Source organism: Castor canadensis, chromosome 2 (assembly GCF_047511655.1).
Source record: "Castor canadensis chromosome 2, mCasCan1.hap1v2, whole genome shotgun sequence".
In the NCBI taxonomy this organism is placed as follows: domain Eukaryota; kingdom Metazoa; phylum Chordata; class Mammalia; order Rodentia; family Castoridae; genus Castor; species Castor canadensis.
In genome coordinates, this window is record NC_133387.1 from 133651704 (window position 1) to 133677699 (window position 25996).

The following is a 25996-nucleotide window of genomic DNA, read 5'->3' on the forward strand; positions in this document are numbered from 1 at the left end:
TGATACTATGAATCTTCAATGTGGGTGTTTGTGTGTGTGCATGTGTACATGTATTTTAAATTCTCTTAGGTATATACCTAGCAGTGGAATTTGCTGGGTCATATTCATAGGTAACTTATTCTTTTCAGGAAATGCCAAAAAGTGTTTTTCAAAGAAGTGGTACTATTTTACATTCTCACTCCGTGAGAGCTCAATTTCTCCACAGCCTCACCCATACATTATTACCCATCTTTGTGCGTGCGTGTGTTACTAGAGTTTGAACTCAGGGCTTCGCACTTTCGAGGATCTACCGCTAGAGCCAGGCCCCCAGCCCTTGTCCATGTTTTTGATTGAAGCCATCCTGTTAGACATGGTTGTCTCATTGTGGTTTTCATTTGCATCTTCTTAATGACTAATGATGTTGATCGTTTCATGTGCTTTTAATTTTCTTTTTTTCTTGGTGGCACTGGAGTTTGAACTCGAGGCATCATATGCTTGCTAGGCAGGCACTCTTACCACTTGAGCAGTCCTTTTTTCTTTTTTTGTGATTGGTTTTTTGAGATAGAGTCTCGGGAATGATTTGCCCAGGGCTGGCTCTGAACGGTGATCTTCCTGATTTTTGCTTCCTGAGTAGCTAGGATTACAGGGAGAGCCACTGGTGTCTGGCTTTTTTTTTTTTAAACTATGCTAGGCAAGTACCCTACAAATGAGTTGCACCCTCAGCCCAATCTGTTTTCAACTTGAATTAGTTTGCTGGTTTATCTGATTTTTTAAAAATGAGTTAAGTCAATTTAAATTTATTAACAGAATTGATGTTTGGTCTTAATTTTGTCATATTGTTCACTGTGTAGTGTATATTCTTTGGCACACCACTTTGGTATTGAATTCTAGTTGTAAACTTTAATTATCTTTATGAACATTATTTCTTCAACTGTTGCAATATGTGAGCAGTTTTGAAACTGTTTCTTACTTGGTTCCATTCTCACCACTAGTTTTAGGCTGTTACCAATTTTTTTTTTTTTGGTGGCACTGTGGTTTGAACTCAGGGCCTCAGGTTTGGGAGGCAGGTGGTCTACCATTTGAGCTACTCCATTAGCCCCTCTACTGTTAATTTGTGTACTTAAGTTTTTATTTCTTGATTTGTACATCAGTTTAAGTAGTATCTTTGCTTTTTGGCTACTACCAGTGATCTTGTTTAACTTCCTACATACATACTCACCCATTTCCTCATTTTCTGTTAGTTGTATTACTTGTACATTTTCAAAGCATCTGATTTTGTTTCCCTTACCTCCCCTCCCCACATTATTAGTCTAATTCTTTTTTTGAGACATGATCTCCCTATATAGACCAGGCTGGCCTGGATCTCGTGATTCTCCTGACTCAGTTTCTAGAGTGCTGGTATATTACAGGCATGCATCGCCATGCCTGACTTTAGTCTAATTCTTACAATTAAGAATATGGAACACTCACCCTCATTTTATGATTGTCTGAAGCTTACTCTGTGGTAAACTGCTCCAGAAAGATGCTTGGAAAAAAAGAATTCCTTGAGTATAAGCATGTCTTTAACGATCTGTGTGACCTTTAAGTAGTTTGGCTTGATATAAAAATACTTCAAAGACCTATTTTAAAATGTTGCTTCCAGGAAATTTTAGACTTCCAGGAAGTCTAATGACAATCCTTCTTTTTGAGCAATGACTTTTATGTTGAGGTACATTCTTTCCATAACTAATTCCTTGAGATCCCCACCCTCCCCTTTGGTACTGGAGTTTGAACTCAGGGCCTTCACCTCGAGCCACTCCACCAGCTCTTTTTGTGAAGGGTTTTTTCGAGATAGGGTCTTGTGAACTACTTGCCTGGGCTGGCTTTGAACTGTGATCCTTCTGATCTCTGCCTCCTGAGTAGCTAGGATTACAGGAGTGAGCCACCGAAGCCCAGCCCAATTCCTAGTTTTTAATCATGGAGTGGTGAGTTTTATCAAATGAGATTATTAAGATAATCTCAAGCTTTTCTTCATGTTTTGATGTGTTGTGTTGTATTGTGATTATTGAATTGCACACATTCAACCATCCTGGCATCCTTGGGATGAATCCCACTTGACTGTGGTGAATAATCTTTTTAATGTGTTATCTGATTTAGCTTGCTATTGTTTTGTTGAGGATTTTTTTGTCATCTGTGTTCATAGAGGACACTGACCTGTAGTTCTGTTGTGTTCTTCTTGTCTGATTTTGGTATCAGGGTATAATGCTGGACATGTAAAATGAGTTTGGAAGACTCTTCAATTTTTTGAAGTCATTTACAAATTGGCATTAGTTCATCTTTAAATGCCTAGTAGAATTCAACAATGAAGACTTCTGTTTCTGGGCTTTTCTGTGGTAAGGAGACTTGATTATTCATTTGTTAGTCATTATTGGTCTGCTCAGCTTTTCTATTTTTTCATGGTAAGAATGGTTGATGTATCACATTTACAATATTAAAACATTCTGAATTTGTCTATATAGTTATTTTTGGCAGTGTTTCATTCTTCCTTCCCTTCTTGCAATGGGAACCAAACTTAGGGTCTTGTGTATGGTAGGCAAATGGCCTACCCTGAGCTATAACCCTATCATCGTTCTTTCTGTTTGAAGACCTTTTAGTACTTTTTGTAGGATAGATCTGGTGAAGACATATTCTCTCAGATTTTGTCTGGGGATGTCTTTACCTCTCCTTCATTTCTTTTCTTCATTTCCTTCCTTCCTCCCTCCCTCTCTTCTTTTTCTCTTTCCATTTCTAAAGCATAGCTTTGCTGGGTATAGTATTTTTTTCTTGGTGGCACTGGGATTTGGACTCAGGACCTCATGCTTGCTAGGCAGGCACTCTCAACACTTGAGACACTCCACCAGCCTGGATTTGGTAGGCTAATAATAGTTTCTTGTCCTTGGCAACCTTGAGAATCTTCTCTCTCATTTTTTTTTGTTTTTTGGAAGTGGGAGTCGGGGGGCAGAACTGGGGTTTGAACTTAGGGCTTCATGCTTGCTAGACAGGTCCTCTATCATTTGAGCCACGCCTCCACCCTAAGAATCTTCTCTTTCACCTTGGAAAGCTTGATGGGGTAAACTTGGTTGAGTTAAATTTGACTGGTAACCTTTGACAGTGCTACATTTTAAAATGTACTTAACATATTACTATAGCACTATATGAAATATTTGATATGGATGCTCAAAAATCATTTACTGATGGAATGTATGGTCAAAAAGTTTGGAGACCCATTTATCCTAAAAATCTATCTTTAAAAAAAACTTGGTTGGGCTGATAAAGCCCCTTTCTAGGTGTAGATTTTTATACTTCAAACCCAAATCCCCAAACATGAGAAGTCCCTGCTTTCTTTTTAAATATACACATATAAGATATTTTATTTCAAAAAAGCACAAGAACATTATACAAGTTTTAAATTTACATTTTTGCAATAAAAGATATCAATATATGCATTATCTGTGTAACTTCATCATGAATGGAATTTGAATCAGTGGTATAAACATGTTGCAGTCACTAAATACAGATCATCATCACAGTGAGCCAAAATGCATAGTTGTTATGAAATGACAAATGACCACTAAAAGGTGAACTCATAGCCCATATACCAACATAATAAATTAATTATACAGATATTTTTCTTTACCATATCATTAAAATTCTTGTCAGTCCCTTACCAAAGGTTAGAAAAACAGATTTGGAGAAATTCTGTTCAACCAGTTTCTTCACGTATTACACCACAGAAAATAAAGTGACTTGGTTGCTTGTTTGTAAGTAAACTTTATAGGCAAAATTAAATTGTTTGCAATGATGAAGGCAAACCACTAGGACCTATGTATACCTTTAGAAATTGGTAGGGTTGAGGGCAGTACTGAAGTATTGTTCATCTACTGTGCAGGGATCTGAATGTCAACAAGCAGAACTCAATATGAAATGGGCTCTTTGGCAGTAAAGGATGGCTGGACAGTGCCAGAGTGTCCCTCTGGCAGCCTGATAGTTTAACTCCAGAACTTAGGAAAGGAGTATAAAAAGATTACAAAGAAAATCAGGTAATCCTTGCCAAATGAGGAATAGTCAATTAGGGCAAAAGTCAGCATTTTATGTTGCCTATTCTAGTTCAGACTTCCCAAACAATCCATCCAAAAAAATTACTAAGAAACAAAAGGTCAAATAATTTAATCAAACTGGCAAATTTGACAAACTGAGTAATTTTATGATCTTCACCTATTGTTACAAATTGCTCATCAGTTGTATCTATTTCCTGATACCTTCAGAATAGTAATTATCCAAGTAGAAAATCATGGTTGTGATTCTGATGCCTGCTTATGCCAATCCCTTACTGCAAAATCCACTTTACATAAAAAATACCAAAAAATCTAGTCCTAAATGTGTATCACTGATCACTTGGCAAATATATTTTTACTTGCTTGCCTTTGCTGAGCAAAAGGAAGTAGGAAAACATATATATATATATTTGGTAGTAGTAAGTAGCCAAGGGCAAAATAAGATACAATCTTTTGAATGCATCTTTCAAACTGCTAACATTACCAAAAACATCAGAAGCTAAAATGGAAGGTTTCAATTTATCTTCTGCCTGCTGTTTTATACAAGTTCTTGATATAAAAAGTTAAAGCCAAGAACCAAGAAGCCTATGCACAGACTTAGGAGAACACTTTTCATAAACAAAGTGGCTCAACCACAGCATGTTAAAATGGGACACAGACTTTTTTTTTTGGTGGGGGGAGGCTGGGGGAGGGAGTGGTATTGGGGTTTGAACTCAAAGCTTTGTGCTTACTAGGCAGCCATTCTGCCAACTGAGCCTTTTTTGGTTATTTACGCTAGTCATAAAACATGAGTTTATGAAAAGGTTGCCCAAAGATAACAAACCAAGGACCCAGTGTCTTTTACAAAGACACAGAAGGTTACATAAAATTTACAGCTGTTATATTCCATTAATTGGGAGAATTTTCTTTTCTTTTCTTTTTTGGTGGTACTTGGGTTTGAACTGAGAGCCTCCCACTTGAGCCACTGCTCCAGCCTTAATCAAGGAATTTTTCTTGTCCTCATTCTACAAATAGTTTACTTTAGAATGGCAGTGGTTTTGGAGAGTCAAATAGGATGGTGCCATAATCAAGAGATATGAGATTTCACTGTAGAAACGTGCCTTTGGAAAACTAAAAGTTTAACTTGAAACTCAACAAAGCTATTTGTAGTAAAAGGTGAGGATTATAAAGGCTCTTTGTACCATCAGAAACTAATAATGAATACATTATCCTACTCTTCTTGAGGTCTACAGTGGGAAAGACATTTTTCATACCAGAAGAACTCACACTCTGTCTATAAAGACATTTAGATAAATTTCTGGCTAAATAGGTAATGTTACATTAAGGATATCTCCTTAAGAGAGAAATAAGCTTACTTTTTTGAAATCTTTCTCAAATGAAATATACCGGTTTCTGCAAATCCTCTTTAGTTGCAAAGAAGACCTTAACAGATGATCGGAATCTTGTCAGTGACCAGTGCTAACTGAATTACACTTGGGAAAACACCAAATACAAAATTATAGAAGAGCTAACCAGCACATTAAAATGCCTACGACTCCTTGATGCAACTTCATTTACCAGGTGGATGAAATGAAATGAAATAGGACAGATTATTAAGGGAATGAGTTTTCTTGAAAATATTAGCAAAATCAGTCACTTGGGGTGTGCAAGTATTTCTTTAGTGTTCTAGAACATAAAACAGATTAATCTATGTCCTTTTTTCCCATGAAGCATATGTTTGCTAATTGAAAGTAATACTCCATTAAGGAATATTTTATTGATGTATGTGAATCTGGACATGGAGCAGAAGCCCCTCCAATATTTCCCCAGCCCTCAGAAAGTTCTCCATAATTTTAAATCAGTCTTCATTACTGGTGTCATTCGTGATTGTCTTGAGGCAGAGTTGATGTTCACAGTAACTGCCAGTTGAATCCAAATAACATCTGATTAGTTTCCTGGCTCCTGGCAATCTCTTCTATAATGCAGTGTTGCTGCCACACCAAATGGAGCTTCCTATATCTCTCCCGAGATAAGTGAAGAGGGTTGCCCCTCCTTCAGGGGAAAAAACAAAACAAAACATGTAAATTTGAATCAAATGACTGTTAAATCTTTACTGTCTAAACTAGCGTGCATTCTTGAGATGTTCCAGGAGCTGGGAGGAAACACCAGGAGAGAGCTTAAAAAGGGGTATCTCTTCACTATTGATCACTAAGAACTTGATACATTATTTAGTTAAAGAAGAAGTAATTTACTCCTCGACTACTCAGGAAATTAAGTCAAGTACACCAAGGGCATAATGAGATCTCATTTAAATGGCCAGTGAGGTTTATAACTTAAAGCAGAATTATATTCTTTTCTGGGTGGTTAGCCTGAATGGCTTTCTGGCCTCAAACAGTTTACCCAGCTTCAACTTAAGTCTTTGCACAGTAAAAGTTAGGTCTGAGGCACAACACTAAGCCCTTAACTTATATTCTGTAACTCAGAAATGTTCAGTTGTAATTGCTCTTATGATAAAATAAACTTACTGGTCCTTAGCAAATATTTTCTCATTTATTTTTTGAGATGGGTTGGTTTGTTTGTTTTTTGCTGTATTACCCAGGCTCGGTTTGGATTCCTGGACTTAAGTGATATTCCTGTTTCATCTTCCTGAGTAGCAGGGACTATGGCCATGCACCACTGTGCCTGGCTTAGCAAATATTTAAATAAAATAACTACACTTCAATTCTAGGGTTGCACAGTTTGTGACAATGTAATAGCTAATCCAAAAATGACTAAAGGTTGGCTATTGCTAACAATGGAGAATGTGAGATCTCATTCTTTGAAGCATTCAACCATTTTAGCTGTCAATTTCCAAAGTGCTAGAACAACTCAGATTATCCTCAATTATTAACTACTTTTACCACTCAAGTGGATTTCTCCCTGAAGAGGAAGACAGCCTTGAAACAGGGCCATAAAACAGGGTAAGCTGCCAATTAAAAGCTTTAACTTCAAACAGGGCTGTAAAGCATGAGAAATTGCCCATTAAAGCTATGCAAAAAGTTCAGAGAGAAAGGGCACCATGCAGAGATAAACATTCATTCTCACTTTCCTTTGTCTCCAAAGCAGGACTCCCCTGCTGTTCTTATCTAAACAACTTTAGGTCTCTAACTCTCTACTAGCCCCTACTTGATGGGAGAGCACATTCCTTGTAACCTGATGCCCTACACTGCCTTTAAATATCCTGTGAATCCTTCATTCCGTGCTCAGACACGGTACACGTCTGAGCCCACTGGCGTAAAATAAAATCTGAGTTCTCTACTCCTCTGAGTGTCTCTTGGCTTCTCATCTGTCAATATTTCCACAACATCTCTACACCTAAAGACAGGTCAAATGCTGTCACAATAGAAACCAATCTCTACATGATCAAACAGGCCCAATGTCCCTTACTGTTCCCTCTGAGCAATATTTTAGAAAGGTCTCACTATGTAGCCCAGGCTGGTATGGAACACACCATCCTTCTGTCTCAGCCCCCAAGTGCTGGGATTACAGGCATGTACCACCATGCCTAGCTTCTTAATCTTTATGTACTTTTGGGACCACCAGTTGTCTTAGCTCTTCATTATAATAATGTCTAAGGAGGACACCAATTCCGACCATCAGGGAAGAACACAGGAAAGTTCAGGAGTCTAAGTATTCTGCTAATTCTCAAAAGCAAAGGAGGCTGACAGAGCCAATAAAAAACTCCAAATATTGCCATGGGAACAATAATTACGCACTTTCATATATCAGTTCTATGCATCCTAACTAATTCTGAAATAAGATCGATTAAAAATAATAGGACATTTAAACATTAGGATGGTGTGTTTAAAAACTTTGGAGAAGTATTACGTTCATTTTTGAAGAAGTACAAAGTTAGTGAAATTTAGGATATCACATTTAACATTTTTCATTTGCAGCTATTCAAAAATATCCCTCAATATTTAGCATTAGTTTTTGTGTTTAAGAACTGTTACCATCCACATACAATGATGTGACTATAATTACAAAAAAAACAATATACAAGAGAAGCAATCATAACCTTCCTAGAAAAAAAAATCTTACTTTAGCCCAGGGTCTGTTTCTCCATACTCATCCAAGTAAGGGGCTGGATAGGCACAGCCTCGGGCTTTACCTTCCACCAGGACCACTCTGCACTCTCTGATTCTGAAGTACAAAACAACAACAGGAAATACTGCTAAGTGCATATGTGCAAACAAACGATAGAAACTGCATCAAAGTTAGTCCAGAGAAAAGACATGACCAGCATCTATTAAGAATTCAGTATAAAAGCAACATAAACACTGATGAATAGACCAAATTGAGTTTTGTCTAAATAAAAGAGAAAAAATTTCACTATTTTTTCTTGAAGTGATAGGAAAGGATCAGTATTTAGGGAGATGGGACCAGTAATATTGGCTGAACATACTAAAGAGAGGGAGGAGGCTGTCTTTCTTGAGCCACAGATACCCTGGAAAATGGTGGCTGGGACTGATCCTGTTGTGTTTCTTAACTTCCAGCCTAGATAGGGGAGAGAGCTTAATGAACACATCTCCTAGTCTAATAACCACATGCCAGTCACAGTGTCAACTAGAGAAGTATAAAGGCTTTTCAGTTAGAGTCAGCCTCTAGCCATAAAAATTAAAGAACCACTGCTGGGTACCCTGAGGACACTTGGCACACTTACAGTAGAGAATTGGGTAAGTACTACAGAAATAAATTATAAAATAAATAAATAAACATTTGGATAAGTGGTAGGTTTATTCCTGCGGGTTCCCTAGAAGGAAATAGGTATTTGGATTTGACTTCTATGCCTTCTTTCCTCTTGGTTCAAAAGATGCCTTTAGGCAATAATAATACATTCCACAGTTAGAAGGATATTTGGTTTTATGTAAACAAACCTGCATTACGTGGGGAGAAGGGAAAGAAAAAGCACACATATGCACTTTGAGTTTTATTTCTCTCAGGCAAGCAACCTATGCTCTCTTTTCACAAATATATGTGATTTGTTCTACTCTCAAATTTTTGCTGAAAGTTTAGAGGAAATGCTGGGTTAATATAAAAAAATGAAAAAAATAACATTCAAAGAACAACCTAAAACAACAATTTAATGCACATGTACTTTTTTTTCTTTTATTATTCATATGTGCATACAAGGCTTGGGTCATTTCTCCTCCCTGCCCCCACCCCCTCCCTTACCACCCACTCCACCCCCTCCCTCTCCCCTCCACCCCCTCCCTCTCCCCTCCACCCCCTCAATACCCAGCAGAAACTATTTTGCCCTTATTTCTAATTTTGTTGTAGAAAGAGTATAAGCAATAATAGGAAGGAACAAGGGTTTTTGCTGGTTGAGATAAGGATAGCCATACAGGGCATTGACTCACATTAATGCACATGTATTTTATAAACTAAGCTTAGGACTACAAGTTCTTTCATTTTATCTGAACATAATGCCAGAGTCATTAATACAAAGTCTATCCCATTTAAGATTTTCTGCAAATAATGGAAAGATGAATGGAATCCAATTTTTCACTACTTATTTTGTAATTCTTCTCAAATGCAATTTAATATGAATAAAGGGTTTATGCTCTAACTTTTTTTTGGGTGGCATTAGGATTTAAACTCAGGGCCTCATGCTTGCTGTGCAGGCTTGCTAGGTGGCTTGAGCCACTCTACCAGTATTTTTTTGTGGTGGGTATTTTTGAGATAGGGTCTTATTAACTATTTGCCTGGGGCTGGCTTCAAACTGCAATCCTCCTGATCTCTGCCTCCTGAGTAACTAGGATTGTAGGCGCCCTGCTATGCTCTAACTTCTGATCAATCACTTCCTATCAACATACTGCCCCACCATAATGGCATCTCTAGATTAGATATATGTTTCCTGAGTTCTTTATCAAGCTTCCAGATCACTCACTACTCACTTCAGGAAAATGCAGACTCCTGCTCCACAATGAAGTGCGTGAAAAATGCAAGCTCCAACCTCTTCCCCATTCACGACTTCCTGGCAGCAAATGTTCTGAGAACATAGTATGGCCCCACAGAAAAGACAGAGAACAGGATGCTTTCGTTCATCATCTGAGGACCGTGGACACCTTGAAAGGGAAGGAAACATTCAATGTGGTAGATAAATTTAAAAAGCAGCATATCTAATTAGCAAATGAAGCATGATTTTCATCGCTGATCCTTTTTTTGGGGGATTGGGGTTTGAACTCAGGGCTTTGTGCTTGCAAAGCAGGAGCTCTACTGCTTGAGCTGTGCCTCTACCCCATTTCACTCTGGTTGTTTTTGAGATGGAGTCTGGCTAACTATTTGCTCAGGCTGGCCTCAAACTGTTATACCCCTGATCTCAGTCTCCCAAGTAGCTAGGATTATAGGCATGAGCCACTATTGCCCAGCTTCACTAGTCCTTTTCCAGCAAGAAAAGCTCTTAAAACACAAGGGAACATTTGTGTTTTCACTTACAGATTCACTTATAGAATTCAGTTTCATCTAACATGACCAACAAAGCCAACTGCTTCTCTTATACTGGTTTAATCAGGCTATGTCTGCAGTGTTGGAGGAATATGATCATAAAGTGTGGAATTGTTTTTAAAAAATTACATTTTGCAGTAAGGGTCCAAACACATGCCACCACCCCATTTCTTTGAAAAACTGAGATCATCAGGATTGAAATGAGAGAGTGTAGCTTTTGATGTGATACACTATTCCATCTGAGCATCACAGCCAGTCTTAGGAAGGAAAAAGTGACAGAGATGACTTACTTGAACCATGTGAGATCTAACCCTTTTACATAGTGTGTGATGGAGCCTTGCTATAACATTCTCCAAAGGGAGATGGGGGTTATCTTTAAAATAAAGGATTCTCATGCTCTTCCTATCTCTGCAGTATATGGACACAATGGGAAACATCAAGAATACTTATCGGAGCAGTAAAAAAAATAAGTGAGAGCCAACTAGAGTCACAATAGAGACCATCAAAAAGAATCTCTAACAGGGTATTGACAGTTTATTTTCTGATCCCCATTTTTTTCAGGCAAGGTAAGAAACTACCATTGTTTACATTCCATTCCTATCTTCTGCAGATGAGGGGTTATTTTCACCTCCAGGGGATGCTGGAGAATATAATTATAGCATTTTTTTTGGTGGAACTGAGGTTTGAACTCAGGGCTTCATGTCCACTTGAGCCACACCTCCAGTCCATTTTGCTCTGATTATTTTGGAGATGGGGTCTTATGAACTATTTGCCTGGGCTGACCTCAAACTGCAATCCTTCTGATCTCAGCCCCCAAGTACCTACGATTACAGGAGTGAGCCACTGGTGCCCGACTATAATTATAGTCACTTATTATAGATAAAGCTCACATTGCCAAGCAGGCTGACTCATTCCAAGCCAGTAGCCAACCTACAGATAGAAAGTGGGTAGGAGGAGACTAAATAATAGTAACTGAGTGGCACATGGCACATGCTTGCAATCCCAGCTACTCAAGAGGGAGTAGGAGGAGAGTGGTCTAAGGATAGACCTGTGCAAAAATGCAAGACTGTATCTGAAAAATAAAGTAAACCAAAAAGGGCTGGAGGTGTGGCTCAAATGACAGAGCAACTTGTAAACCCCAGTGCCCTCCCACACTAGAGATGGTTTAGTTGTAACAGAAACTGGTGATAACAATAAAACTGGAAGAGATAATAGAATTTAATCTTCATTCTTACTTGAAACAAGTTAGTGGTAACATCGTTCAAGAGGATCTTCACTGCAATTAAAGGTCAAAACCCTTTTCAGATCCCCCTAAGAGCCCACAACCTGACATCCTTTAACGCCTGGAGACAGCACCTCTTTACTGGGCTTCTTTGGTAGTACTGTAGCCCTAAGATTAGGAGAACCACTAAATTTAAAGCTGTATGCAATCTGTGAAGTTATCTAGATAATATTTTGATGATTAAGAGGATAAAGTGCTTCAATCATTCCTTTAGTTGGCTGACAGGCAAGAGATCTTGTCTGGAAACAGAGGCTGGAGTACGGGCTACCCAAGTCCCTGTTGGGACAGGTAAATCTCCTAGTTTCATGGCTTGTAACAATCAGTTACCAGTACATCATCAATGCAATCTTGAACAGGCTTTGATTTTCAGGCTGCTAAGACTCTTGTCATTTATTTACAAGTTACTACTAGTTTCATGTCACCATTATCAATCTGGATTGCTTTGGGTGGTGATGTGATGCCACTCAAGTATTCAGGATACACAATTTTAACTATGGAAGTTTTGGCTTAATATTTTTAAGACAAGATGCATTGTGATTCAAATATGAAATATTCACATCCCAATAGCTAAAGCAAATATGAATACAGTCTCTCCATTCAATGATATGTCAATGGTGGCCACTGACTGGTTTTATGTTATTCAAAAACTTACATTATATTAAGTAAGATAAAATCATTTTTAACTTTATAGAACATGATTTTATCATATAGAATCATATGTTTAAGCTTATGCTTTACTAATAGTAACTAATAAGTGATTCACATGTGGTAAGTATATTTTATTTTACTTCTCACCAGTCTTTGTTACCATCCAGTTGTTTTACTACTTGAAATGATCAGTGAATAGGGAGAGACAGAAAAAACAAAACAAAACAAAAACAAGTTTAGGATTCACTGCTTTAGAGAAGTTCTGACTGAAGTTGGAGGGGCCCCTGTACCAAACAAGCCTCAGGGGTTTTTATCCTCTGCAGAATTAAGGCTTGATCCTGAGTCACCATGCTACTGTCTGATTTGCTGTTATGATGGGCTTCCACATAAGATTTTATTTGAAAAAATAATTCCTGTGGCTTAAAAAAAGTATTAATGAGTTACATCAGAGAGGATGGTGGGAGAGGGAGCTCCAGATATTGGTCCTCTAATAAACCAACTCCTGAGCTGGGAAGAACTGTCTTGGGACTCAAATCTAGCCGAACACTTGCAGCATCCAGGGACTGCTTGATAAAGGAAGAGGCTGCTAAATGCTGGCATTTTGTGTAGCAGCTACCATTCTGTTTCCAGCCCTATGGCAGGAATCTATGGGAATGGCAGCTGCTTTCCTGGAATGCTTACTTGTGCCATGGTGAGCAAATGAACCTTGTCCTCAAAAAACTGGGATCATATGTGCAGATTTATTGGGTAGTTCATGGAGGGGCAGGCAAGGATGTGAAGAAATGAAGAGGTAGTAATGTGAAATGGTGCAGTAATATGGAAAAGGATTTGCCATTTTTTCCAAAAGACAAACACAGAATTGCCATATGACCTAGCAAATTCCATTTCTAGGTATATACCCAAAAGAAACGAAATCTTATGTTCACAAAGAATATGAATATTCACAGTCAAAAGGGGAAGCAATCCTATCATAAATATAGTAAAAATGATCATTAGTGAATGAAGGAACAAATTATGATATATACATAAAACGGCCTATTACTTAATCAAAAAAGGAACAAACTTAATACATGATACAACTGGAATAAACTATGAAACATGCTAAGTGAGAGAAGCTAGATGCAAAAGGTCATATATTGTATGATTCCTTATATGATATATCCACAAAACATAAATTCATAAAGAAAGAAAGCAGATTCTTGGTTACCAGGAGATAGGGTACAGAAGGAATGAAAAGTGATTAGTGGGCACAAAGTATTTGGGGTGATGAAAAAGTTTTGAACTGGGCTGGTGAAGTGGCTCAAACAGTAAGAGCACCTGGGTGGCAAGCATGTGGCACTGAGTTAGAAATCGCAAAAAAAAAAAAAGTTTTGAATCTAGAGAGGATGGTAGTTGTATAATATTACGCATATACTAAAAGTCACTGAATTGAATACTCTATCATAGTTAATTTTTTGTTTATGTGTATTTCATCTCAATTAAAAAAAGTTGACAATCACTATTACAGAGGATGTTCTGGTCACATTTAAAAAAGTTAAGGTTGTTGGTGTTAGTATAGAATAAGTGCAAGCTCAGGAAAAGATTTAAAACACACACACACACACACACACACACACACACACACACACACTTTCTTCTTACCTGAAATGAGAAGCTTGATTTAGGAGGCAGCTGTAGTCATCAGGAAGTTCTATCAAACTATTTCTTTTTCTAGGGTACCTGGAAATGAAATTTAAGAGGCAGTTTTATGTATAAGTGAGTCCAGACCTGAAACTGGCCAACGTGGCTGGGGATGGTGACTCATGCATAAAATCCTGGCTACTTGGGAGGCAGAGATCAGGAAGATCAAGATTAGAGGCCACTCACACAAACAGTTAGTGAGAGCCCATCTTAACCAATAACAAGTTGGGTGCAGGAGCATGTCTGTCATCCTACTTATGTGGGAAATGTAAACAAGAGGATGGTGTTTCAGGCTGGCCTGGGCATAAAAGCAAGACCTATTAGGAAAATAACTAAAGCAAAAGGAGCTGGTAATGTGGCCCAAGTAGAAAAGTGCCTGCCTAGTAAGCACAAGACTGAGTTCAAACCCCAGTGCTATACCCCTGCAAAAAACTGACCAAGGTGATAAAGATTACTTTTAAAGTAACCACGATTCTTAATTTCAATCCAAAATTCCACTGTTGAGTAGATTATATTCAAACTTCTCAGCCTAGAAGTAAGTCTTTTATCAAATGGCTTCCTTTCCAAATTCAAGTCCCACTATTTCCTAAGACTAAATTCTTCTAGCTAGATTTCTAAACTGTCTAGGAAGGTAACAAAAGGAGTGGTTAAGACCACAGTTTTTAAAATCAGACTGACCTGGTTGTTAAGTCCTAAATTGTTTGACACCTGACAAGTCTGTGAACCTAAGTCTGTATTTCTGAATCTGTAAATTGGGGTTGAATATTATATTCCAATCATGGGTATATCATCAATTTAATAGGAGGTTTTCAAGAAAAAAAAGGGAAACATGAAGTGAACTCATCAATTAAAATTCATATTGACTTAAAAATGTTAAATATAAATAATATTATTAAGGAAACTCACAGAACAATTGAAGACTGAATGAGATATGGGAGAACAGAATGTACTACTTGAGAAGTGCTGGCAGATGTTATTATCCATTCTTATCATATTAAGAGATAATAATAATAGAAGAAGACTTGCTTGCATGCCCTGGGGAACAGCATTTGCTTAACATGGAATTTTCTCCTTAAATGGCATCAATTTACATTCTATAATTCTTTCTATATTTGACTAAAAATGATTTCCTCTAAGACTAGCCTGCCTCATTAAGAATCTTTTCCAGGCTAGGGGCATGGCTTAAGTGGTAGAGCCATAGCAAGCCAGAGGCCTTGAGTTCAATCTCCAGTACTGCAAAAATAAATGAAAAAAATAATAAAGAATCTTTTCCTTGTTGGCCATAGTGGCACATACCTATAATCCTAGCACTCAGGTGGTAGAGGTAGAAAGATCTCTAGTCTGAGGCCAGCCTGGGCTATGTACGTATGTATATCTCAAAAACAAACAAAAAACCCAAATTAACAAAAAGAATTGTTATGGGCTGGTGTTGAGGGTTCTTGCTTTCACAGGACAAAGAACAGGCTTGTGAGGCAGGGGATTGACTCGTGGGACAACAAGGTCGGCACACAAAGTAGGATTTATTAGAGAAAGAAAAGGCTACAGCTACATCAGTGAAGTGGAGTCCGGAAACAGGTGGCTCGCTGCTCAAGTGAAGGCTGGGGCTTTTTATAGACGCTTTAACTCTGGGTTAGGGTAAGGGTTAGGTGGGTTCTTTCCATTGACCGTGTATTCACGCGTGTGGGCTCTCTTCAATGAGCTGGTCTATTTGCCCCTTATGGGGGGAAAACAACCATGAGAGCATTCTGTTCTTCAGCCCCGTGCAGATTTATGGGACCATGTAACTCCTCCTCAGAGTCTGGACTCATAGAGCTCTCCATGGGGGATGGGACACTCACTCATCTGTCCTTTAGGTCCCAAGACCCAACAGAATCTTTTTCTCCTTTAAATTTCTGAATATATTCCACACACCATGTTATGTTATGTCTTGAGTTTTATGTGTACAAATAAATTGTAAATTATATGTGTTACTTCTTTTAAATCTTTTAAGTAACTCAGTACCATGCTGGGGAAATAGTTGTCTAAAAGGCACAAAATGACTTGAAATAAAGGAAAAACTATACCAGTTCAAAAATTCATGTTGTAAATTTTTCTTTGTACTGAAGTCTTTCTTTTCTAGCTTGTATGTATACTGCTGTATCTGAGCCCAGGAACTGGATCTATTATCAAGTCATTGAAGTTTGGTTACAGGAGAAAGCTTATGCACGTTTATCCTGGAGCTGAAAGGAGTTCAAGGGGTGAGAGGAGGTGAGAAAAGGAGGGAAATATATACTGTCTCACAATCTTTGCTTTATGCATAGGAAAATGGCACTAGTTTTTGTACGTAAAACAGGGGACTGATTTCTCTGCTCTTTTTTTTTTTTTTGCAGTACTAGGGTTTGAACTCAGGGCCTTCACCTTGAGCCACTCCACCAGCCCTATTTTTGTGAGGGGTTTATCGAGATAGGGTCTTCTGAACTACTTGCCCGGGCTGGCTTTGAACCTCAATCCTCCCTGATTTCTGACTCCTGAGTAGTTAAAATTACACGCATGAGCCACCAGCTAGCTCCTGGCCTTTCTCTGCTCATTTGTTGAAGCAATTCAATTCATGCTGCATAATATAAGCCAAGGCCCAGAAAAAATACAAAGAAGACCATCATGTAGTTTTCACTTTTGTTTACTGCTCAGTGGTTTAGGGTGCTGGTGGGTATGAATGCATACATACATACAAAAGAGGATGTTATTAGGACAAGCTTTATGGAAAAGTTGACATTTGAGATGACACTTGAGGAAAAGGTAGATTTTATTAAGAGTCATAACTAAAGAGATAAAAAGGGCTGAAAGGTTAGGTTTTCAGCACATAAATGGGAAGGAGGGGAAGAGAGGTATTTCTATGTACATCTTTATTTCTAAGAAACAAAAGTAGTTTACAGAAATACTGCAGACCACTATCTTCTAATTTTTACATACTTGCAGCCTCCAGATGCCGTCTCATTTGTCTTTTGATAGGTATGAACTAACTTAAGGAAGATTCTCCCAAAAGGAGCTGATGGACTCTAACAATTTAAAGGGAGCCACTTGAAGAAAAAACAATTGTAGGAAGAATCTGAATGCTGGCAAAGCCTGACATATACACAGGAAACAATGCACTGAGTGAGAGTGAATAAGGCAGACTAGAAAGCATGCCACACAGACCAATTATGTTAGTGTAAGGAAAATGATCTTTTCTAAGAATCAAGGTATTTGTTACCCTCTTACATTACTTAAAAATGCCTCAGGTCGCCATCTTAGGTGACTTGCATGTTTAAAGGGTCCTTGCTTCTTCTTCCGGATTCCTTTATGACTCCATTGCCTGCCAACTGCATGTCCTAACCCATCCCCAAGCCTTTTAGCCAATTGAGGGAGATTGTGAACCTTTGACCTGGATATCCCAGGTGAGGGGCAGGTACAACTGTGTCAGGGATACAAGGAGGAGCCACTGTCAGCCATTTTGTGCCTGAGTGCTTGCTTAACAGGAGTGAGCACATGCTTGCACCCTCTTGATCAAGAGAAATTGCCTTGTCAAGATTTTCTGTCTCTTGTGTGTCTGTTTTCGGCACCAGAGGGTTATCAATTCCAGCATTAGGAAACAACTTGTGAGTGGAAGAAAAAGGCTTAAGTAGGAAAACCAACCTGACCATGATGCTTTTCTGCTTCAAACAATTGAGTAAGGCAGGATCTGCACACCATCTGTATGTAGAGGCCAAAGAAAAAGCAAATGTGTTATCACCACAGGTTCAGCACAGTATTTGTTAATAAGCCATTCTCTCTCCTTCTTTTCATGTTCCCTCGTCTATGTTTCTTTTATTTTACATCTTGTCACGTTGCTTCTTTCTTCCCTTCTTTTTTAATCTATTTATTTTTTCCCGCTTTTTTAATTCTATTTTAAAGGTTTTTCCATTTAATGTCTAACCAGAAAACCAGAAACCATCCTAAGTAGCTAAACAAGAAGAACTTAATACTATTAATTTAATTTAATAAAAGTAATAGGATTGGAGGGTGTAGTCTGGTTGGTACAACACTTGCCTAGCAAGTACAAGGCCCTGAATTCAATCCTAGTACTGAAAAAAAAAAAAAAAAAAAGTGATGTAAGGGCTGAGAAGCCAACCCTGAAACAAAAAGGAAAAGCAACCTATAGATTACTCCCCTAACACCTAGCTGGAGGAACAAAAGGAGACTGTAATTTTGGAGCCTAGGGTTACCAGTGGTTAACAGAATCATAGGTTTATCTCGTGGACAGGAGTCAAAGAGCTGCAGTCACTGCCAAAGACACCCCACAAGGCAGAAACGTAGACTAAAAACTCAGGTTTCTCTCTTATTCCTGGCCTCCAGTATTCTGTCAGTGCCTTCTATCAGTTAAACCGAGGCAGAAGTCAGCTGACAAGGGAAGACTGGGAAACACAACCTTCAGGGCTCATTCTCCTGCATTACAGAACAAAGACAGGATAAGGCAAGTGGGACCATGGCACAGGACAAGGACTTTGTTTCAATTTATTTGAATTTTTAATACTTAACTAGAAAAACAATTTTAAAACTTACCTATTCCAGGAATATAAAGGGAAACTCATACAACCTATTGGGTTTGTTGGGGATCAGACTCAGGGCCTTGCACATGCTAGGCAAGTGCTTTACCCCCGCCTCAGAACAATTCATTTTGATAGCACTGAAGATCACAGTATCTTATGAGAAATGAGGAAGCAAAGAAAAGAGCTCAGTATCAGACTTAATACCCAATAAAGTGGCAGGAGATAGAGGTCAACACTCACACAAATTCTTGGGCCTGAGGGAGAATGGAGGAAGCAAAAGAAAAGTGAAGAGACTAAAGAAAATCATGTAGGTCAGGTTTAGTGGCTCAAGCCTATAATCCTTGCTACTGGGGAGGCAGAGACCAGGAGGTTTGCTGATCAAGTAAAAAGTTCAAGTCAGCTCAAGTAAACAGTTATTAGACACCATCTCAACGAATGGCTGGGCATGGTGGTATACACCAGATCCCAGCTATGTGGGGAAACACAAATAGGAAGATTATGGTCCAGGCCAGTCTGGGCATAAAGCTCGACCCTATTTCAAAAACACCCAAGTGAAAAGGGCTAGAGGCATGGAGCCTAGCAAGCATGAGGCCCTGAGTTCAATCCTCAGTATTGCCAAAAAAAAATCCCCCAAACAAACAACCCACAAACACGTGGGAAGTACAGTAACACAGTGAGAAGTGATTAAAAACATAATGGAAAATGGTGCAGGCAAACAGGTAAGGAGAATGGAGGTTAGGAGGCTCACAATGAACAGGAGGTCCGATAGATGATGGGTAGAAAGTTTTTCTGAAAAAGATGTATTTCTGTCTAGGACATTTAAGCAATACATCTTTGATCTAATGAATGATTTTCTGTAACTCCTCAGTCACTCTCCTGAGATGTGTGCTACCATGTAAGGTGTGGTGCTTTGGACCCAGTTTCAGTATAAGTTCTTTTCATCCTTGTGACTTTTTATCTGCTAGCGGAACCACCCCTCTCTCACCCAACGAAACACCAATTGTGGAGCAGATAAGTAAAATGAATGTATGGCAGTCACAGATATACAAGCAGAAATTCAATCTGCCCATACATGATGTCTTATCACCACTCCTTAAATATGTGAATTAGGAATCTCCTGTACTTTTGCCACCACTGCAATCAATGCTAATTAATCTAAAGCTTAGTAAATAATTATAATTTAAAAATTTTCAAACTGAGCACTCAGAAGGCTGAGACAGGAGGATCCTACGTAGCCTGGGCTACATAGTGAGATTCTGTCTCCAAAATAAATAAATAAAATAAAACAGAAACAAAAATAAAAATTTCAAACTTAGTAATAACCCAACAATGACACTTTACCCCCATAATACCTCTGAAGCAAAGGCCTTACAGTATCCCAATACTCCTGGAAAAGCAGGAACAAGTTTGTGGGTAAAGATAAATAACTACATAGTGCGTTATATTCTCCCTCTGCAGAATCTGCAAGAAAATAAAAGAACACATTTAATAAGTGTGTTATTCTTACTATGTCAATGTTAAGAGTTTCCTTATTGTTTATGCTCATTTCTATATGATATATAGACACATATTTTTACTAAACAGTGTGTAACAAATAACCCAAGTGATCTTTTCACAAGTTATTGAGTCACTCCTTGATCAGACAGCACACGGTCTTTTTTTTGATTATGCAGGGACAGGGTCTCATACCTGCTAGGAAAACATCTGTAACTGAGCTACTTGCCCAGCTTGCAAAGTCCTAATTGTGGCATAAAGGCTCTGGTGAAGTGCATGTACCTGGCTGTCCCTGTTCATTAGGCATCCAGGCATACTCAGATCTTTGCTCTTCTTTGAGTATGCTAAGCAAAGTCTTTGCATTTGTTTTCCCTTCTACTTGGGAATACTTTTAAACTATTTGTCCCATCTATGCAACTCTTTGTTTAGTGTCACCTCAGAGAGAAGTCTTCCTTTGGCTAACTATCACAGAGTTCCAATTCTGGCTACAGCATCTCTATCACCATGCTTGCTTTGTTTTTCTTTACAGTAGTTATCATCATTTGACATAATATTATATATACTTACCTATTTGTTTATATTTGGTTCCCTCCCAACAAAAGAAAGAACTTTCTTTTCTGTGGCAACTTACTAGATAAATAAATGCATGAGTTTGTGTGTGTGTGTGTGTGTGTGTGTACAAACAACAAGTACTGGCAATAACTTGGAAAATGACATCCTATGTTATATAGAACCATGACAAAGCTTGATCAAATATACCTTACTCAACCAAGTTCAAGATAAAGAAGTTGATAGCCAGTAAAGGTTAGACTAGTCAGTTTATTCTCAAAAGACAAAAGGAAGAATCTGAACAATTTTGGTCACTCTTCCAAATCATATAAACTTTCAGATTTTTTACCCCAGAAAGCCAAAGGAAGCCTTCTGTACTTTGGTCTAGATTTAGAGACAAGTATATGAGAAAAAAAATGATCCTATTGCTTAAATGTACATGTTCTTGGCCTTTTCCAGCAGCATTTGAATTCTTTAACATATAGCTAAATGTTCAAAATTCAAATATCTGAATACACAATAAAGTCTTCCTGCAGTTCTCTTCCCTAAAGGTACCCAATGTCTCTTTAATTTCCTGTGTATCCTACCTGTTATATTCTGCTTATGAATATTTTATAAACCTAAGAACATAAACTATTCTCATATACAGGAGCCAAAGGTATGGTTTTCAGATTATGAGGCTAATCTGCTTTGGGGCTTCACTTTTCACAAACACCAAGGCAGAAGCACACAAATTTGGAGTGAACACACATGACAAGGTGGGGAGAAGTGGTTTTGACTGCTAACGTTGTATTTTTTTTTCCCCCAGTACTGGGGCTTACACTGAGGGCCTACTCCTTGAGTCACTCTACCAGGCCTTTTTTTGTTAGGTATTTTCGAGATAGGGTCTCTTGAACTATTTGCCCAGGTTGGCTAAGAACCTTGGTCCTTCTGATCTCTGCCTCCAAAGTAGCTAGGATTGCAGGCATGAGCCATTGATGCCTGGCTGACGTTGTATTCTTGAGCTTAAAGATAATAGGAATAAAAGTCTCCATTTCCATCTCCTACTTACTGGTAAGCAGTTCTTCAGGTGGAGTTACCCCAAGTAAGTAGTGGAAAAACAACGCGGCACAGCGAAGATAAGGAGTGATGCCATTCTTCAAGGAGACCCACAAATACCAGCCAGGAATACCACACCCAGTGTAGCTAGGAGACAAAAATCCCAGAAAAGAGCAAAATATTTGTCAGACTAAGCCTCTAGATTTAAAAACACATTCAGATAGTTTACTACCCACCTAAAACAAAATACTTAGCTAGCCAATATCATCAGTGGCTGTATTTCCTAATAATTTCCTAAAGGACACTACAACTCTTGCATCTTTTACCATGTAGTTTTTGGTTATTTTCTGGTGGTGTGGGAGTCGAACCCAGGGCTTTGAAGCACTCTACTATGGGTTAATCCCCCAGCCTTACGATGTAGATTTTTTGGCAGTGCTAGAGATTAAACCTAAGGCATCATGCAAGCGCTCTACACTGAGCTACATCCCCAGACCACTAGGTAGATTTTTAAAGCACAGAAGTACTCTCTTCTTTTTCCAAGGTAGAGATCAAAAACAAGGAAAACAAAAGAAAACAAAACAAAAAAAAAAAAGAAAGAAAAAGAGAAAAAACTCACCTTAAAGAAATTTAAAGCTGGCAGAGTGGCTCAAATGTAAGAGCACTTGCCTAGCAAGCATGAAGTCCTAAATTCAAATCCCAATGCCACCAATTCTCTCTTTCACACAAAACACAGCTTGCTAAAGCTTTCATTTTATTTTTTCTTTTGTTGTGATTAAAACCCTTGTAATGTAGCCAGATGCTGGTGGCTCACAGCTGTAATCCTAGGTACATGGGAAACTCAGATCAGAAGGATATTGGTTAGAGGCCAGCCTGGGCAAACAGTCTGTCAGAGCCCATCTCCAAAATAACCAGATTGAAATGAGCTGGAAGTGTGGCTCAAGCAGTACAGCACCAGCTTTCCAAGCATGAAGCCCTGAGTTCAAACCCCAGTACCACAAAAAACAACAATAAAAAAACCCTTGTAAAGAAATAATTGAGGCAACTAGGTTCATTAAAAATTATCAAAATTAGTATCTTTCTGGTTTCTGTACTGACAAATGATTTGTAGAGCAATGAAATTATTGTGTATGCTACTGTAACGGTTTAACACAGAGCACTCCAGTAACAACAGGATTTAAAAAACTTCTAATTACTGTATGTATGAACTTTAGTTAATAATAATGAATTAACATTTGTATATCAACAATAGTATATCATCAGTTCTAAGAGATGTATCACAATACTGCAAAATGTGAGAGAAGGAAATGAAAGGGAACACTTTATACTTTCTGTTCAATTTTTCTGTTACTTAAAATGGCTCTAATTGGGTGTGGTGGTACATGCCTGTAATCACAGCACTCAAGAAGCAGAGGCAGGGGGATGTTGAGTTCCAAGCCAACCTGGGTTACATAGCAAAACTCTGTCTCATAGAAACAAAAACAAAACAAAAGAAAGTCAATTAGCTTGAGAGAGAGAGACAGAAAGAGAGAGGGAGAAAGAGAAAGAGAGAGGTGGATGCTGGTGGCTCACACATGTAATTCTAGCTACTTGGGAGACTGAAATCGGGAGCATAAAGGTTCAAGGCTAACCTGGGTAAATAGTTTGTGAGACTCTCATCTCCAAAATAATAGGAGCAAAATGGACTGGAGGTGTGGCTCAAGTGGTAGAGCACTTGCCTAGGAAGTGCAATGCCCTGTGTTTAAAACCCGATCCCCCAAAACAAAACAAAACAAAACAAAAAAACAAAGAAGAAAAACTGGCAGCAGATCAAGTTTAGCAGAGCACTCCTATTGTACTTTGGATTTTTACCTATATGTAGAGGTTAAATGTACATAAAATTTAAATTATACATTATATATTATATGAATATTAAAATGTAAATGCAAAAATATTTCCTACATTATTCATAACATGATTAAAATAACTCCTAACTAGTAAAGTACATCAACTGCTTTTATCACTGTAAAACTGTAACCTGTTTTTCTACGTTTAATTCTAAATATTGACACTTTTGTCATGCTTTGCCCAGTTTACAAGAGTAAAAGATGTGTTGAACAGTTTACAGGAGTAACAGATGTGTTGAATTTGTTTCTCAGATATACAAAAAGAAAAAAAAAAAAAGATTGGTGTCATTAAAACCTACAACCTTTTACTTCAAGGTAAAACCCCAAAATAAGTTTTCTTCAATGTAAAGCCAATACTACAGCAAACAAAATCTCATACTAAAATCATTAGCTGATTTTTAAAAATATTTTGGGCTGGAGTGTGGGTCAAGTGGTAGAGCACCTGCCTAAGCAAGTGGGAGGCCCTTCATCCCCCATTACCCTCTACTGTGCCCCTTCCCCTTCCGATTCCCATATAGTCCACCTTCTGCTTTCATGTCTTTTATTTTTAAATCTAGATTTGCATGTGAGAGAAAACATGGGATATTCCACTGATCCTGGCTCATTTGACTCAACATGATAATATTAATCACCTTTTGAGTGAATAGTTAGCAAAGATTTTCTCCCATTTTTTTAGGCTGTTTCTTCACTCTAATAGTAATCATTTTCCTTCTAGCTCAGAGTTTTTTAATTTGATACAATCCCACTTGTCAATTATTGCTATTATTTCCTGAGCTACTGGAGTTCTAATCTGAAAGTCACTGCCTATATTTATATGCCCAAGTGTTTTCCCTGTTTTCTTTTAGTGGTTCCAAAGTTTCGGTTCTACATCAAGGTCTTTGATGAAGGTGATGGATTTTTATACAGAGTGTGAGAGAGGCACCTAGTTTCAATCTTTTACATGTGGATATCTACTCTTTCCAGCATTATTTTTTTAAAGTTTTTTTATTAGCATTTATTAATTACACAAAGCGGTTTCACTGTGATATTTTCACACATAGATATCATGTACTTTGATCAAATTCACCACTCTATTACTTACTTCCCTTTCATCCGTTTTAAACAATTTTAGTGGGTTTGAATATTCTATTTTCATTCAATGTATGAAGTACTTAGATCATATTCACCCACCCACCTTCTCCCTCCCACTGGTTCCTCAAAGATTCAACCCACCCCATTTTACACTCCTCTCATTCTTTTTGTTGTTTCTTTAGATCTAAATTTCATATATAAGAAAACATGTGATATTTGTCTTTCTCAGTATGGGTTATTTCACTTAACATGGTATTTCCAGGTCCAACCATTTTCCTGAGAATGATATAATTTCATTCTTCTTTATGGTTGAATCTTACAACGTTTTTTTTATTTACTCATCAATTGAAGGATACCTAGGCTGACTCCATAGTTTGGCTATTGTGAATAATGCTGCTATAAACATGGGTGTGCAGGTATCTATCGCATTCTTACATTCCTTTGGATATATACGCACAAGGGTAGTATAGCAGGATCATATGGGAGTTCTAATTTTAGTTTTTTGAGGAACCTCCGTACTGATTTCCATTGTGGTTCCACTAATCTTTGTTCCCACAAACAGTGTATAAGGGTTCCTTTTCCCCCCTGCATCCTTGCCAACTCTTGTTGTGGTTTGTTTTCTTGATGATAGCCATTCTGAATGGGGGAGGGTGGAATCTCAGTGTCATTTTGATTTGCATTTCCATTACGGCTGAGGATGCTGAACATATATTTATTAGTCATTTGTGTTTCTTCTTTTGTGAACTGTTCAATTCCTTTGACTATTTAGTAACTGGATTATTTGTTCTTTTGCGGTTTAATTTTTGAAGCTCTTTATATATTTTGGATACTAATCCTTTATCTGATAAATAGCTGGCAAAGATTTTTTTCTCAGTGTGTAGGTTGCCTCTTGATTCTGGTGAGAGATAAGGATCCAGTTTCAGTCTTCTACTTGTGGATATCCAGTTTTTCCAACAGCATTTTGTTGCAGAGGTACAACCTAAGCCTGTTGGCTTATTTCTGAATCTTTTATTCTATTTCGTTGGTCTTTATGTCTGTTTTTATGCCAGTACCATGATGTTTTTGTTACTACAGCTCTATAGTATTGTCCCAGCACCATTTGTTAAAGAGACTTCTTTTTTCCCCCAACATATGCTTTTGATGAGAATCAGATGGTTGTGGCTGTGTGAGTTTATTTCTGGGTATTCTATTCTATTCCCTTAGTCTATCTTTTTGCTTTTGTACCATTACCATGCTGATTTGTTATTAAGTTTCTGCAGTGTAATTTGAAATCAGGTATTGTGATAACTC

General features: G+C 38.0%; 1 protein-coding gene across 4 annotated transcripts in view; it reads right to left on the minus strand.

Annotated features, from left to right (window-relative positions):
- Window positions 1-3336: 3336 nt before the first annotated feature.
- Ubr1 (ubiquitin protein ligase E3 component n-recognin 1) overlaps window positions 3337-25996 on the minus strand; it is a 146781-nt gene continuing 124121 nt past the window's right edge. For all 4 annotated transcript variants that reach the window (XM_020167348.2, XM_074065779.1, XM_074065780.1 and 1 more), the window contains 7 exons: window positions 21766-21899; window positions 20024-20132; window positions 17779-17835; window positions 14089-14166; window positions 9968-10138; window positions 8112-8213; window positions 3337-6083 (listed from right to left, as the gene is read on the minus strand). In XM_020167348.2, the coding sequence (XP_020022937.2) occupies window positions 5942-6083; window positions 8112-8213; window positions 9968-10138; window positions 14089-14166; window positions 17779-17835; window positions 20024-20132; window positions 21766-21899 (793 nt within the window). In that variant the 3' untranslated portion in view covers window positions 3337-5941. The remainder of the gene's footprint in view (window positions 6084-8111; window positions 8214-9967; window positions 10139-14088; window positions 14167-17778; window positions 17836-20023; window positions 20133-21765; window positions 21900-25996) is intronic.